Raw genomic sequence first — 14,547 nt, forward strand, 5'->3', positions numbered from 1 at the left:
TAGTTATTCCAACATAATTTTCTAAAAAAACCTATCTTATCTCCATTATATTGTGCTTTGCTCCTTTATCAAAGATCAGTGACCATATTTACTAGTATGTCATTCTATTTCTGGGCTCTCTATTTCATTCCATTGATCTATTTGTGTGTTATTTAACCAATATTATACTGTTTTGATTACTGTACAATTATAATAAGTCTTAAAGTCAAGTAACATCATTCCTCTGACTTTGGCCTTTTCCTTAATATTGTGTTTGGCTATTCTGAGTTCTTTTCCTTCTTATATCAACTTTAAAATCATTTTGTTGATATCCACAAAATAACCTGCTGAGATTTTTATTGGGATTGCATTGAATCTATAGAGCAAATTGGGAATGACTAATAATCTTGACAACATTCAGTCTTCTATCTATGAACATAAAATACCTCTCTATTTATTTAGATCATCATTGCTTTCCTCATATAGACCTTTTACATTTTAAAAATATGTTGTGATTTTCCTTATATAGACCTTTTGCATTTTAAAAATATTTATACATAAATATTTCATTTTGGCGAGGTGTGCTAATGTAAATGGTATTATGTTTTTATTTTTTTTTCTAAATCTTCACCCAAGGATATTTTTCCATTGACTTTTAGAGAGAGTAGAAGGGAGGGGGAGAGACAGAGAGAGAAATATCAATGTGAGAGAGACACATTGATTGATTGCCTCCTGCACGCTCCCAAACCAGGGCCGGGGATCAAGCCTTGACTGGAATTGAACCTGGGACCCTGCAGTCAAGGGTCAATGCTCTATTCACTGAGCCAAACTGGTTAGGACAATGTTATTATGTTTTAAATTTCAAATTCCACTTGTTCATTTTTGGTATATAGGAAAAAGATTGACTTTTGCATATTAACCGTATATTCTACAACCTTGCTATAATTACTTATTAATTCCAGAAGTTTTAAAAATCAATTCTATTGTGTTTCCTACATAGACAATCAAGCCATCTGTGAACAAAGACAGTTTTATTTCTTCCTTCACAATCTGTATATATTTTATTTCTTTTTCTTGTCTTACTGCATTAGCTTGGACACCTAGTAACAATCACAAAAAGGGGTGGGAAGAACAAATATCCTGGTCTTGTTCCTATTCTTTATAGGAAAGCTTTTAGTTTTATGCCATTAAGTATTATATTGGCTATTGGCTTGTTTTAGATTTTTTTTTATCAAGTTGAGGAAGTTCCCATCTATTTCTAAATTGCTGGGAGTTTTTATCATGAATAGGTGTTGAATTTTTTCAAATAACGTTTCTGCATCAATGAACATGATCGTGTGATTTTTCTTCTTTAGCCTGTTGATGTGATAAATTACATTAAACTGATTTTTTAATGAGTAACCAGCCTTGCCCACCTAGGATAAATCCCACTTGGTTGTGGTTATTATTTCTTTTATATATTGTTGAATTTTATTTGGTAATAATTTGCTGAGAATTTTTACATCTATGTTTATGGGAGATATTGGTCTATAGTTTCCTTTTCTGGAAATGCCTCTGTCTGATTTCGTTATCAGGGTAATGTGGCTTCATAGAATGAGTTAGGAACTGCTTCTATCTTTTGGAAGAGATTGAAGAATATTGGTGTAATTTCTTCCTTACGTGTTTGGTAGAATTTATCAGTGAATCCATCTGAGCCTAGTGCTTTCTGTTTTGGAAGGTTAAGCATTGATTTAATTTCTTTATAGACATAGGCATTTCCAGTTGTCTTGCTACTTGTGTGCCTTTGGGCAGATTATATCTTTCAAGAAATTGATTCATTTATTCTAGGTTATCAAATTGTGGGTTTAGAGTTGTTCATAGTATTCCTTTATTATTTTTGTTAATGTCCATAGGCTCTGTAGTGATCTTCCCTCATTGATTTTATATTTGTAATTTTTATTCTCTGTATATTTTTTCTTATTTACCTGGTTAAACACTTATGAATTTCATTCATCTTTTCAAAAACCAACTTTTGGTTTCATTGATTTTCTTTATTTATTTCTGTTTTCAATTTTATTTATTTCAGCTCTAATTTTTACTATTTTTCTTCTGCTTACTTTGGACATAATTTTTCTAGTTTCCTAAAAAGTAGGCACTTAGAAGATTAATTTTAGATCTTTTTTCATATATATATATATATATATATATATATATATATATATACATATATACATATATATATATATATTCAGGATATCTCAAAAAATGTATATACTACTTAAAGCTGATAGCTCAATCAATGTTTCTTTCTTTTCAGGTTTAACCCATTGGAATTAATAATTACTCAAAATGTGCATACATTTTTAGGGACACCCTATATATGACATATGTGATGTATTTTATTTAAGACTATAAATTTCCCTCTAAGCACTATATTCACTAAATCCTCAAAATTTTTATATCATAGTTTCACTTTCATTTAGTTCCAAATATCTTAAAACTTCTGAGACTTCTTTTTTGATGTGTTTAGAAGTATATTATTTAACCTCTAAGTACTTTGTGATTTTCCAGCTATCATTCTGTTACTGATTTCTAGTTTAATGCCTTTGTGGTCTGAAAGTTAGATGCTGTATGATTGTTCTATATGAGCTTAAGACTAATGTGTATTCTGCCATTGCTGGATGAAATAGTTTATTGATGGTAATTATATCTAGTTGGTTGATGGTGTTATTGAGTTTAATTATGTGTTTATTGATTTTCTGCCTGCTGGATCTGTCCATTTCTGATAGAGGAGCATTGAAGTCTCTAATTATGGTAATGGATTCTCTCTCTCTCTCTCTCTCTCTCTCTCTCTCTCTCTCTCTCTCTCCTCCCTCCCTCCCTCTTTCTTTCTCTCTGGTGATGGGAGTACATGCATGTAATTTTTATCTGTTGTATAAGGCCACACACTTATAAAAAAGGATTCATGTTTTCTTCATGATTAATAATTTCATTTATGTAGCATAAAACTTTGGCTACACAGAGGTGATTCTCTGCCTTTTGGTTATATTATTAATCTGGATATTAACTACTATATCGATAGAGTGATATCTTCAAAAAGTGTTGAAGGCTGTATAACTTTTGATCCTACTAATGCTGGTCTTTATGACTTGTTTTTATAATATTTTATGCCTGTTTGTTTTTAGACTATTGTTATTTACTTCTCAGTGTTATTAGTATTTTAGCTTCTTTTCAATCATTATGGACTTTTAACCAGTTAAGCAATTCTGTTAAAATAAAGAATGGTAGGAGTAGCTTATAAATGTGGGCCACTTCTAAGATTAAACAAAAATTCTTGAGCTTTAAATAAAGACGCATAATCTTTTCTGTTGCTCAGAGAACTATGTGAGCCCCTGTTTCCCCATTCTGTTTTGTTCGATAGAGTTATTTAATAACTGACTTCTAGTTAGGTATTTAATAAAGTCTCCTACCTGTTAACATTTATGATGTGCATGAAAACTACTAGGCTAATAGAAACTCATAACATTGCTGCAAGTGGTTTGTGACAAATGCATTACATTTCATAGAAGCAGTTACCTGCTATTGCCTTCGGTCCAAAGGATTTTGAAAACCGCTCTGGAAATGTCTTGCCAAACAAGACTTTCATTCAACAGTAACGATGAAAACAAACAAACCTAAATAATGCAAACATCTTGCCCTGACCTTGCTTTTCTAAGGCAGGGCTTCTTAGTCATCCAGTACAAAGCCTGATTGTGCTCCTCGAAGGCTGCAGTCCTGATTTACATTTTTTCCCAAGCGCTTGGTAAACCTGACAGCAGAGAAGTCCTAGTAGTCAAGCGGTAGCGACACTTGAAAGCATGATCCAAGCGCCTCACTAATTCTGTGATGGGAGAGAGGAGAGAATCCAAAAAGGAACAGCCCGCGGATCAAAGAATGTTTCTGGTATGCACATGACTTCCTCTCCACTGGAATATTTTTAAATTAGTCTCAAGGAAACAACGAGACCAATTTACTTGGATTCTCTATTGGAGGTTTATTTTTAACTTACTCTCATTTTCTTTCCAGGTGGAGCACCAGTATTCCCACAAGTTCACGGTAGTGGTGTTACGTGCCACCAAAGTGACAAAGGGCGCCTTCGGTGACCTGCGTAAGTGCCTTCATGTACTTTTCTGTTGCAGAGTTGCTTGAGTTCCTCGATAAGCCAGGGCTGTCTCTTTAAATGTGTTATCTTCTTCTCTGATGCCCTATAGCTGTTGGAATATCATTTTACCTTCACTTAAGTTCAGACGACTTGGAGTCAGACAGAATGACTGTCTGATGACATACAGATCTTTGGAATTCAAAGAAATTCTGTTTAACTCTATTTGGAAAGAGTGCTAAGTTGACTTTGAACAAGCCGCCTCTGTGAGGTATTACGGCTATAGGATAACAACAACAAAAAAAAGCAGTTTCTCTAGTTCTGTGCCTTTGAATGTGTTTAGTACGTGTGGAAATAGTTTCAGAAATTGGTGTAGGACAGTTGGAAATGATGTGAGCGAGATCCTGAGAATAATGTTGAATTCGCTTGTTGGCAGTATCCTTCTCCATGTTCTGAAAAAGCCGTTTTCCAGGCTAATCTGACCACTGAAATGGCTCGGGGTCTTTGAGGTGGGAATGCAAAGAAAGATGGGTAAATATAACGATGATGAATTTGGTAAAACATGGGAAAGGCAATGTACCCCGCAGAACAGGTTTTGGAGAAAGGAGGGAGAATTCAATTTGTCAGGCTGGGCAACAGGGAAGGCTTCCCTGCTGAGATGTCATTTAAACTGGTGCTTGAAGGACTAGCAAGTGGATGATGAGAACAGGACGAAGTCCCCGGGGACCACAGCATGTTCAAGGGTGGGAGAGGAGCAGCGTGCTTGTAAGGAAGGAGAACACGTCATTTTGTTAGAAAATAGGCAGGCAGTCATGGAGGACATGTACTAATATGACGAAGATTGAGATTTTATCAGAGACTCAGTGGGAAGATTCTGCTGGCATTTGAGTCATGAATCACATGATTGTATCTTCATTTTAAAAAAGGTTTGTTCTGCCGAAACCGGTTTGGCTCAGTGGATGGAGCGTCGGCCTGCGGACTGGAGGGTCCCAGGTTCGATTCCGGTCAAGGGCATGTACCTTGGTTGCGGGCACATCCCCGGTGGGGGGTGTGCAGAGGGCAGCTGATCAATGTTTCTCTCTCATCGATGTTTATAGCTCTCCATCCCTCTCCTCTCCTTTCCTCTCTGTAAAAAATCAATAAAAATATATTTTAAAAAAATAAAAAAGGTTTGTTCTGTGCATAGTCTGTTAAATGTATTGGAGATGAAGGTAGAATGTACTTTTTACGTTGAAGACTAGGAGGGATTTGAGCTTGTTGAAATCACGATGAAAATGGGCCAATAGAGAGAAGTGAAATACTAAGAAAAGCAGAATGCGAGCTCTGTGCTCAACACTTGAGTGAATGAGGAAAGGTGTCTGGGAAGTTGGTAAAAGTGAGAGAAGGAAAGAGGTGAACAGGCGGTGATGAGTTTGGATGCTCAACCACTGCGCCACACTGGCCAGGCTGGATCTGCTTTTCTTAACTACGTCCCCATAGGCTGCAGGCATCTTGGATCCACACAGTGTACACAACACAGGTGAGACCCTTGACCTCTAGAGCCTTCCTTTTTAAGGTGAAGGACCATGGAAGGAGTAGCCACTAGAGATTAATCACTACAGAAGAAAGGACAGTGCTATTGTGTTCTGTTGAACTTTTTATTCAGCGTTTATAACTTGAATTCATTTTGTTTGTGCTATCACATAACTTTATTTCTTTCTTGGCAAGGGGAAGGAATTATTGCCAACCCTTTATGTCACCTTAAGGAGTTTTCAGGAAGTCAGGAAGAGATAAGGATAAAGAACAAGGGAGAGTCTTAGAGAAATGAATTCAATGACAAGGTTAGAATGAAAAAGTGAAAGGACAGTTTACAGTGCACACACTTTATTTTTGAGAAGTAAGAGGAGGTGATAGTGAGAAAAGGTAGGGGCATTAGCTGTCACTTTTTTAGGAGGAGTTATGATATTGCTGGGGGAGCTTGATCTATACAAATTACCAAATAAGCTGAATTGGGGATGTTTGTGTATAAAAGTTCTTTAAAGACGGACAAGGATAGAACTATACAAAATGCCTAAGATCTGCGAAGACTAAGATAACAGAACTGTACACTCTCTTGTGTTGTTGATAGTGTCTGCATTTATTTAAAAAGGCAAATTTCCCTAAAGTTTCATGTGTCAGTAAAGAAGAATGACCTTAGTATTGGGCTTTACAGCTTTGCCTGTGGGGCTTTCTAAAGGGCACCACACAAATCAATCAATTCTTTCCCGATAAAATACCTTTACCTGTTTTGTTTTTTTTAGATAACAGTATGATTATATCTATTTTATATTTTGTGTCTTGATAAATCCTATCCTAACTAGCTTCATTTAGAAATACCATACTGCATTGATAAAACATCAGACTAACATCAGCAGTACCCCATGAGCCATGTTTGGACATTTTCATAACATTTCACTCATTTACTTGTTTTGACCTGAGGGCTCTGGGCCATCCAAGAGCAGACATAGCTGCTCCTCACAGTATGCTTGAACCTATCATTTATACCCAGTGCCCAGTGCCAACCTCTCCCTCCAATGTTCACGTCCTATGAAAAGGTAGTTTGAATTCCCAGTTTGCACCTGACTCACCGTAGTCTTATTTTTAAAATAGGTAGTTTGCATTAGTTTGGCTGTATTGCCATAACGCTCACTTCAGAAGCTATGGGAAGTTGTAGTAGATGTAACATGTAACCGCCAGCACGCCAGCATCGTGCTGAGTGCTGGGTGGATGCATAGTAAACTGTATTCTCTATTGTTTCTTTCCTCTTCTACCAGAAGATATATGTTTGCAGAGTGACCTCAGTGACAGTAAAACTGCAGTTGATAATAAAGTTTTCTTTGTGAGCAGATGAAATGAAACACTCGTCCATGGTCTCAGACCTCATTTTATAACCAAATGAAATAGCTGGCACACTGTGCTGACTTCCTCACTGAGTTTCTGCTCCTTTTAAATGGTGTTGGGGAAAATATACATCACTTTGATAATGGAGGGTAGTCTCAGAATTCAAAACTGGGTAAAGTCATGTTTCATTCCCTAAAATGAAACCAGGAAATGAATACCATAGTGGTGTTTGTTTGTTTTTTAAAGTATATTTTTATTGATTTCAGAGAGGAAGGAAGAGGGAGAGAGAGGTAGAAACATCAATGATGAGAGAGAATCATTGATCAGCTGCCTCCTATACACCTCCTACCAGGGATCGAGCCCGCAGCCCCAGCATATGCCCTGACTGGGAATGGAACCATGACCTCCTGGTTCATAGGTCGATGCTCAGCCACTGAGCCACACTGGCCAGGCCCACTGTGTTTTTGAAATGATAAAATGCATACCTTGATAGGTACATTTCATAGCCTAATTGTGCATAAGTGCTGAGGATTCTTGTCTGGTCTCATTGGACACTAACCTCTTTCTCTTTACAAAATTTGCATCATAAACATTAGGGCTTCTAGGCTTCTAAGGATAGTTGTAGGATTACAGATAGGTCTACTCTCCTTAGGTATTCAGGAGACAATACAGCTTAATGCCAGCATTTAAACGATAAAAAGTAAATACACTTGGGAGAACTGTGAACTCATTGTATTTAAACCATTTTTTATGAGATCCTACTGCTTAATGTCTTAAGGGACTGTTTTAAGATTTTCTTGAGAACGAACCTTCAGCTTCTGTTTTTCATATCTGTATCTGTGCGTAAATGATGTTTATTTCAGATAAACTCTTAGCAAGATATGTATCAAGTTCCTAATTTTTAAACGGCTGGGTCATTTGCAGGTCTGAGGCTCACCTAATCTCCCCAAACAGTGGCTCTCAAACATTAATGCCTATGTGAATCACCAGGGGATCTTGTTCAGAATGCAGATTCTGACTCAGTGGGTCTGGGGAATAGATTCTAACACTCAAGTAATGCAGACACTGCTGAAGCATGGGCCGTATTTTGGGAGATAGAATCTAGGCAATTTCTTCTATACTGTGTTTGTTTAGCCTGAGTCTAGACAGCTTATGAGCAGAGAAGACTTTAAAGATTTTTAAAATGGAACAAAGAGTCTAAGGTTTTTGTTTTTTTTTTGCTGAATTCACTTTATAAAAGGAAACCATAAATGACTTAATACTTAGTGACTTAATACTTTTTATTTTAAAAACTCTTATAGAGGATTAATGACCTGACTTTATACATTATCTTTGAGAAGAATAATAGAAATGAACACAAATGCATTAATTAATTTTAAATTCTTCTATACTGTAATCATGATTATACCAGATCGCAAGCAATGAAAAAAGTAGGGAATATATTTTCATTGCCTCAAAGGTCACAATGTATATTTCAAGTTAAATGATCAAATGTGTGGACTGTATATAAATGCTTTATTTCCCTCATGCAACAAAGATGTCCTACATACATATTTTAGTATGACTTAATTCTCTCTCTTCATCATTTGTGATTTTCTGATATTTGAGACATAACTTAGACCCAGGCAGGGTAACTCCAAGTGCTGTTTTCACTGAGCTGCAGCACTGGGAAATGCTATTTTCCTCTCCTCTGCAAAGAGCTTTGGTTGAGATGTGACACACCTGTGCTGTACTGTGTGTTGACTGCGTAGAATTTACGTAAATGCTTATTATTGAAAACAGGGCTGTTCTCCAAAACGGAAGTTTAAGTTGTCACCTTGCACCTATTGTCAGAGTGTATAAGTACCCAAACCGGGTGATTCAAACGGAATGGGAGATTTAAAAATGTTGTGCAGATTCTTGAAGAACCTTGGTTTTATACCATCTTGTGGTATTGAACCTAGAAGAAACACACTGGGGCTTCATTTGTTTTTCAGTGACACGTGGTCTAGGATGAATTCACAACAGCACTGGCGTGGGACTGGTGAGGCAAGGGATGAATATGGGGCATCTGTAAGGTGACTTGAAATAAACATCTAAGTGCCTTTGCAAATTGACTTTTGCTACATATTCATATGTAAACTAGTGACCAAGCACTAAATATTGGCATGTATTCAATTCCTTTTGTTGCCTTTTCTGTCTCTGCAGTCCTGTGGAGCAATTACTCTGAGTTAACACATCCCAGTGCAGTGAAATGGATAGTTGCCACATTACTCAGGTCCATGAAATCGCACTCACTCGGTTTTGCTAAATCTCATTAATTTGGACTCTGAGTCCCCGCTCACTAGAGTAGGTGGGAGGATGTGGGTGATCTCCCCTCTCCAAGGTCCCACAGGTATTCTAGGTACTTAGAGTTGCCTGTAAATTAGGAGGAGGGCCTGTTGTAAGGCTTGGTGGCTACCGTCATTGGCATCAGACCTTCGGGTAAATATTCTCATGAGTTCTGGATTCCACTTTTGGCATTTCCACTGAAATGCCTCTCAGAGTAGTCTTCCCAGTGATCATACACCACACCAGAAAGACCCTACCACTGTGTTCAAGGTAACAGTGCATCCAGTCCAGCCTTCATGGCCATCCTGTAGTTACCAGTCCATGCACATGCACAGGGAGCATGGTTTTCCAACACTTGTAACACCTTAAGAAAATCCAAACCCACATACGTTTTAGGAAAGGCAGCCCTCTTTCCTCCATTCTTGCCTCTCCAATGCAGTAGCCTCAATCTCTTCACCTCCGGGACCACTCAGAGGAATAAACCTCTTGAAAAGAAATAACTATCAACACAAATTGTTAATAATTCCCTGGAAAGGAACTTAGAGTTCAACCTTTCCATTTGTCAATATTGGGCAAGAGGCATGGTGTTGGATATGTAGGAAAAGAAATATCATCTACTTAATCATTTGAGAATCTTCAGCAGCAGCAAGAGCAATGTAGAAATTAGTATGAAAATGTTACCCCCTTAATAGCCATCCTTGAATTCCACAGTGATCAGAATCTCCAGGGAAGCAGCAAGAGTGTATGAAAAATGTTTTCCAGAGCCAAATATTCCTCCCTAGTTCTGTGTCCTGGGGCGAGTTTTCTCTCTGTCTTTCTCTCATCTAAGAGATGTTGTGAGAATTTGATGAGTTGACATATGTGAAGCACTTACATGCCTGGTGCATAATAAGCACTAAATAAATATTACCTCTTATTGTTAAAATATTTCAGATATCAATATAAGACATTTATTTCTTAAATATAACCTTAATATGAGCCAAAGAATATTCTTTATGGGTAGTCTGTGCACAGAGATAATTTTTAGTTTTTCACCTTCCAGAAAAGAAATATCCATCATGAATTTCCATGTTGACCTAATTAATAGATCCTTCTTTTTTCAGCTTGAGAGAAACAAATGGTGGGATGATACTTCCATTGTCTAATCTGATACTCTTGCGCACAGTTCACTTCCTGGCCTGCCTTGACAGCTGTCTAGACTGCTGTTTGGCACTCCTCAGACGGGAGTCTAATCATACATATGTAAGACTTGAACCTGTGTCTTACTGACTATTTTATTTATTTATTTATTTATTTATTTATTTATTTATTTATAATCACATATGAGCATTTGTTCCAAGAATGCCTACAGTATTCTGGGAGCAGCAGGTCATCCATGAAAATATGCTCTGCACCCTCATAAGCCAGCTGCTTATATGGGGCAGAAGGATAAAGATTACATGGGGAAGTTGGGTATGCAAAAGGAATGAAAATGGATGGGTATTACAGGCATGGGGAAGTAGGTAAAAGAAATAGAAATGGATAGAATGGTTACAGATTACAGGCGGTCCTGGGCAGGGTGGCGCCTCTGGGGACTCCATTGTTTCTTTTGGCAGCAAGGTTATTAATCTTTCCATGATGACAGGCAATTCTTGGATAAGAATGGACTGCATTTCAAGGTTAGCTCCCAAGTCCCCTTAGCTCCCAGGTCCCTGCGCATACAACTCCCAGCCAGATCAGAATATGCTTTCTTTAATCTGAACAAAACAATATAGTTAACAGAGTATGATCTTACTCACTTTTTAGAAAATAGACCCTTAGCTTGAGTCTGGCATAATAGTAAGATCTCAGAGAATTTTGAATAAATAAAAGTATATGGAATTATATCTTTTTTCTTGGCTATTGCTTTTTTATTTTTTATTTTTGTCTTACTAGAGTGAGAATTAAAAAATTATTTTGTAGTCCATTTCTTGTGGATAATAAATACCTTTGGTTATTTCTAGCCAGAGCTTTCTAGAATTTTCCAGGGTTTCAATGTATAGAAACTTAGTGACACTTTTGAATTAATCTAAGTAATCTCTCTTGGATTAATTATGGTTTGTCAAATGTTTTTTTAACAAATGGCACTGCTCTTGGCCTCGAGCCACCTGCCACCCTTAAGTATACCTTTTCTGAATCAGGTATTTCCCCAGCATTAGCCCTCAGGTTATGATGGAACATAAGTTTTGGTTTACTAACATTTTTGGAATATTTTGAGTATCCACCCCAGATTTTTAAAATTCTCAGTATAATGAAATAATTTTCCACTGGGCTTTTTATAAAAGATAATTTTAAAATGAGTAAAGTGTTCCAGAACACACATCTATCTCTCATCTCATATCTTGTATTTATTTTTTATGTAGTAGGGAAATAAAATGTGTTAGGAAGGCACAGCTATTCCTCACTGATTCAGAATGTTATGCAGTTTATTAAGTTGTAAAACAGTTTTATGAGTACAGTTAGTCCTCTCCTTCTCTATTTAAATTTTATTAGATTTTGTGATTTGCTTTGCATGTGTGTATTTGTGTTCTTTTGGTCTGGCGAATACAGTGAATAATACTGTCCTGTGATATTTTGATAATATCAATTGATCACTGGGTGGATTTTCACCACATTTATTCAATAAATAAACAGAGTTATATTCCAGTTGTGTATTTGGCAGCAATGCTTTGGTGAGATAATAAAAGCAGGTTCCTGTCAAAACAAAGAGGAAATCATCATACTAATAGGGACACGAGTCTTTTTTTCCCCCCAAGTAGATCCATCAGTGATGGATCCTACTCATTTAAATCATTACATATATGTCTTATACTTCATCTTAAAATACTTTTTATATTTTTCACATATATACTTTCACATGTTAATGTTCTATCAAGTGAAGGAAAGCCTTGATTTAAAGCTGAGTGATATGCAGCCACTTTTCATATGCTAAGTAAATTCACTTTGCCAAAAATCATATACTATTTCTATATTGAAAAGGTGAGATTAATATCTAATGATATTAAATTTAAAAATAGGTTAAATTTTTTAAGAAAAGGATACTCTTAAAGTTTTTATGTGAAAGGGAACACTTCTGCTGCTCTAAACGTTTAAGCATTTATGTGAAAACACTATGTTATTTTAGTATACTTTAACATTTTAAGATTTTATTAGAAATAAAAATTGTGTGGTATCGAGATTGAAATAATTAATTTATCCACTGAGCTTGAGTCTGAGGGTTGTTGTAAATCTTACTGACTCCTTAGAAGCACTTTTCGATTCTCACTCCTCACTTAATATATTTTTTATGAAATATTTTAGATAAAATTCTAGGCAAAATAATTTGAAATTGTGTACAGGGGTAATACAAATCTCCAAATGCAAAATGAAATAATGGTTTTGAAATTTGCACTTTGGAAAAGAAGTGTTACAGAAATATAACCCAGTGCTTATTCCAGCAAGGCTCTGTTATTAATATCTCATCAATAAATACTGAGCATCTGCTAAGCACTTAATATTCACTCTGTGCCTTAAAGAATTGCAACAGAAACAAACATAGTACTTATGGCAAGTAACTTTATTGAGTGCCTATTTCATACCAAAGGGAAGTGTGTCTAATGGTTAGAGCAAGGACTCTGAAACTCCCTTTCACTGTTTATTATCCACATGAATTTGGGCAAGTTAGGTCTTAATTTCCTCCACTGTTAAGTGGGGGGTAAAAATTATACCTTCCTCATAGGTTTTGTTTTAGGAGGATGAAGTGAGGTTATGGAGTGCTTAGAAAAGTACTTGCTCCTAGTGTATGCAATATGTCTGTTAAATAAATAAATAAAAAGGCTAAGCAGAATTTTTAGGACTTTATATTATACTTCATTTATTCACTTCAGTAACAAATGAGATATGTGCTATTCTTAAGCTTTATAGATGTAGAAATTTATTTAAAGACATCAAATAAAAAATCCAAAATCACACAGCTGTTATGTTTGAGGGCTACAACTGACACGTGTCTCGCCCTCATGTCTAATTGTGCAGTAGCTTTGCCTGTGAGCTACTGATGGTCTAGCTGGGAAGATGAAATGGGTGAAAATGAATTTTTGGAAAACCAACTGAAGAGAGTATATACTCAGAAATCGTGCATTTAGATTATACAGTATCACTGATTTTTTAAATTGTTGTCAATAAGCTTCTAAGAAGACTTTGCAACTTGAATGGATATTAAGAGTTTTATAACTTAGAGTTTTCGTATGTGGAAGCATGTGTGGGACATTTCAATTGGGGGAAAATCGTAAGGAAAGATTGTAAAAATGGGACTGACTTAGTATGTCTAATACACATTACTTAGGGAACTTCGCTATTTTATAATGGTTTATGCTGGTGGGTAAATGTCGGATAGCAAGGATGGCACCTTGCTTTGGTGCAGTGGTTCTAAACTGTGGGTTGATTTTATCTCCCAGGGCACATTCAGCAATATCTGGAGATATTTTTAGTTGTCATAATTGGGGAACCCTACTGGCATCTAATGGGTAGAAGCCAAAGACAGGGCCCCAGAACCAAAAATTATTCAGCCCAAAATGTCAGTAGTGCCAAGGTTGAGAACTCAAGGTTTTAATGAAAATGAAGTTATTTTTGCATAAAGTGTAATCCACATATATAGTTAAATCCATATAGGTAAAATTAATAATGTAAATAAACATGTTTTATAATATTAAACAAGCACTTCTGGAGAATTACTTTTTCTCCAACCTAACCAGATTCCAAGAAACATCCCTAGATAATAAACATTTTAAACAATCCAGGCATAGATACTGATATGAAAGGTATTTTTATTTTCTTCCAAAAAGGTATCATTGAGATTTGAATAAAAGGACAAGACAGGCAAAAACAAAAAATTCAGTTCTGTTTTAGATCTACATTTTCCTCTCTTTGTGTTGTTTTGAATGTATCTTTCTCTGTGTGTGTGGGGGGGGGTTTTTTCATGAATATCAGCATTTTTTTTACAATACAGTGTAAGTCATTTTTATTGTATGCCAGGTGGTAGGTAGCCCGCCCCATTAATGTACTAAGTCAATTGTTAGCACACAATGTATTAAGTCAGTTGAGAGTACATGATATTTGTCTTTTTCCCTAACATCCATTTGGCTGGTGGTACATTCTGATAGTTTCATTTTCCTTTACCAAAGGAGAAATATGACCTGAGATATCTAGATCTATATTTGAGGCTGTGAGAAAGAGGAAAACAAAACAAAAAAAAAGAGTTCAAATTGGAGACACTGCTTGATAAAACA

The 14,547-nt window shown here is 36.1% G+C and overlaps 1 protein-coding gene across 3 annotated transcripts in view; it reads left to right on the forward strand.

Moving 5' to 3' along the window:
• Positions 1-14,547, forward strand: part of PLA2G4A (phospholipase A2 group IVA) — a 232,561-nt gene that overhangs the window by 130,989 nt on the left and 87,025 nt on the right. For 2 of the 3 annotated variants that reach the window (XM_079761548.1, XM_079761547.1), the window contains exon 3: positions 4,024-4,105. In XM_079761548.1, the coding sequence (XP_079617674.1) occupies positions 4,024-4,105 (82 nt within the window). Of the gene's footprint in view, positions 1-3,573; positions 3,901-4,023; positions 4,106-14,547 lie in introns of those variants that run through there. The other variant, XM_079761546.1, reaches the window with a different exon arrangement.

Source organism: Cnephaeus nilssonii (assembly GCF_951640355.1).
Source record: "Cnephaeus nilssonii genome assembly, chromosome: 21".
NCBI lineage: Eukaryota > Metazoa > Chordata > Mammalia > Chiroptera > Vespertilionidae > Cnephaeus > Cnephaeus nilssonii.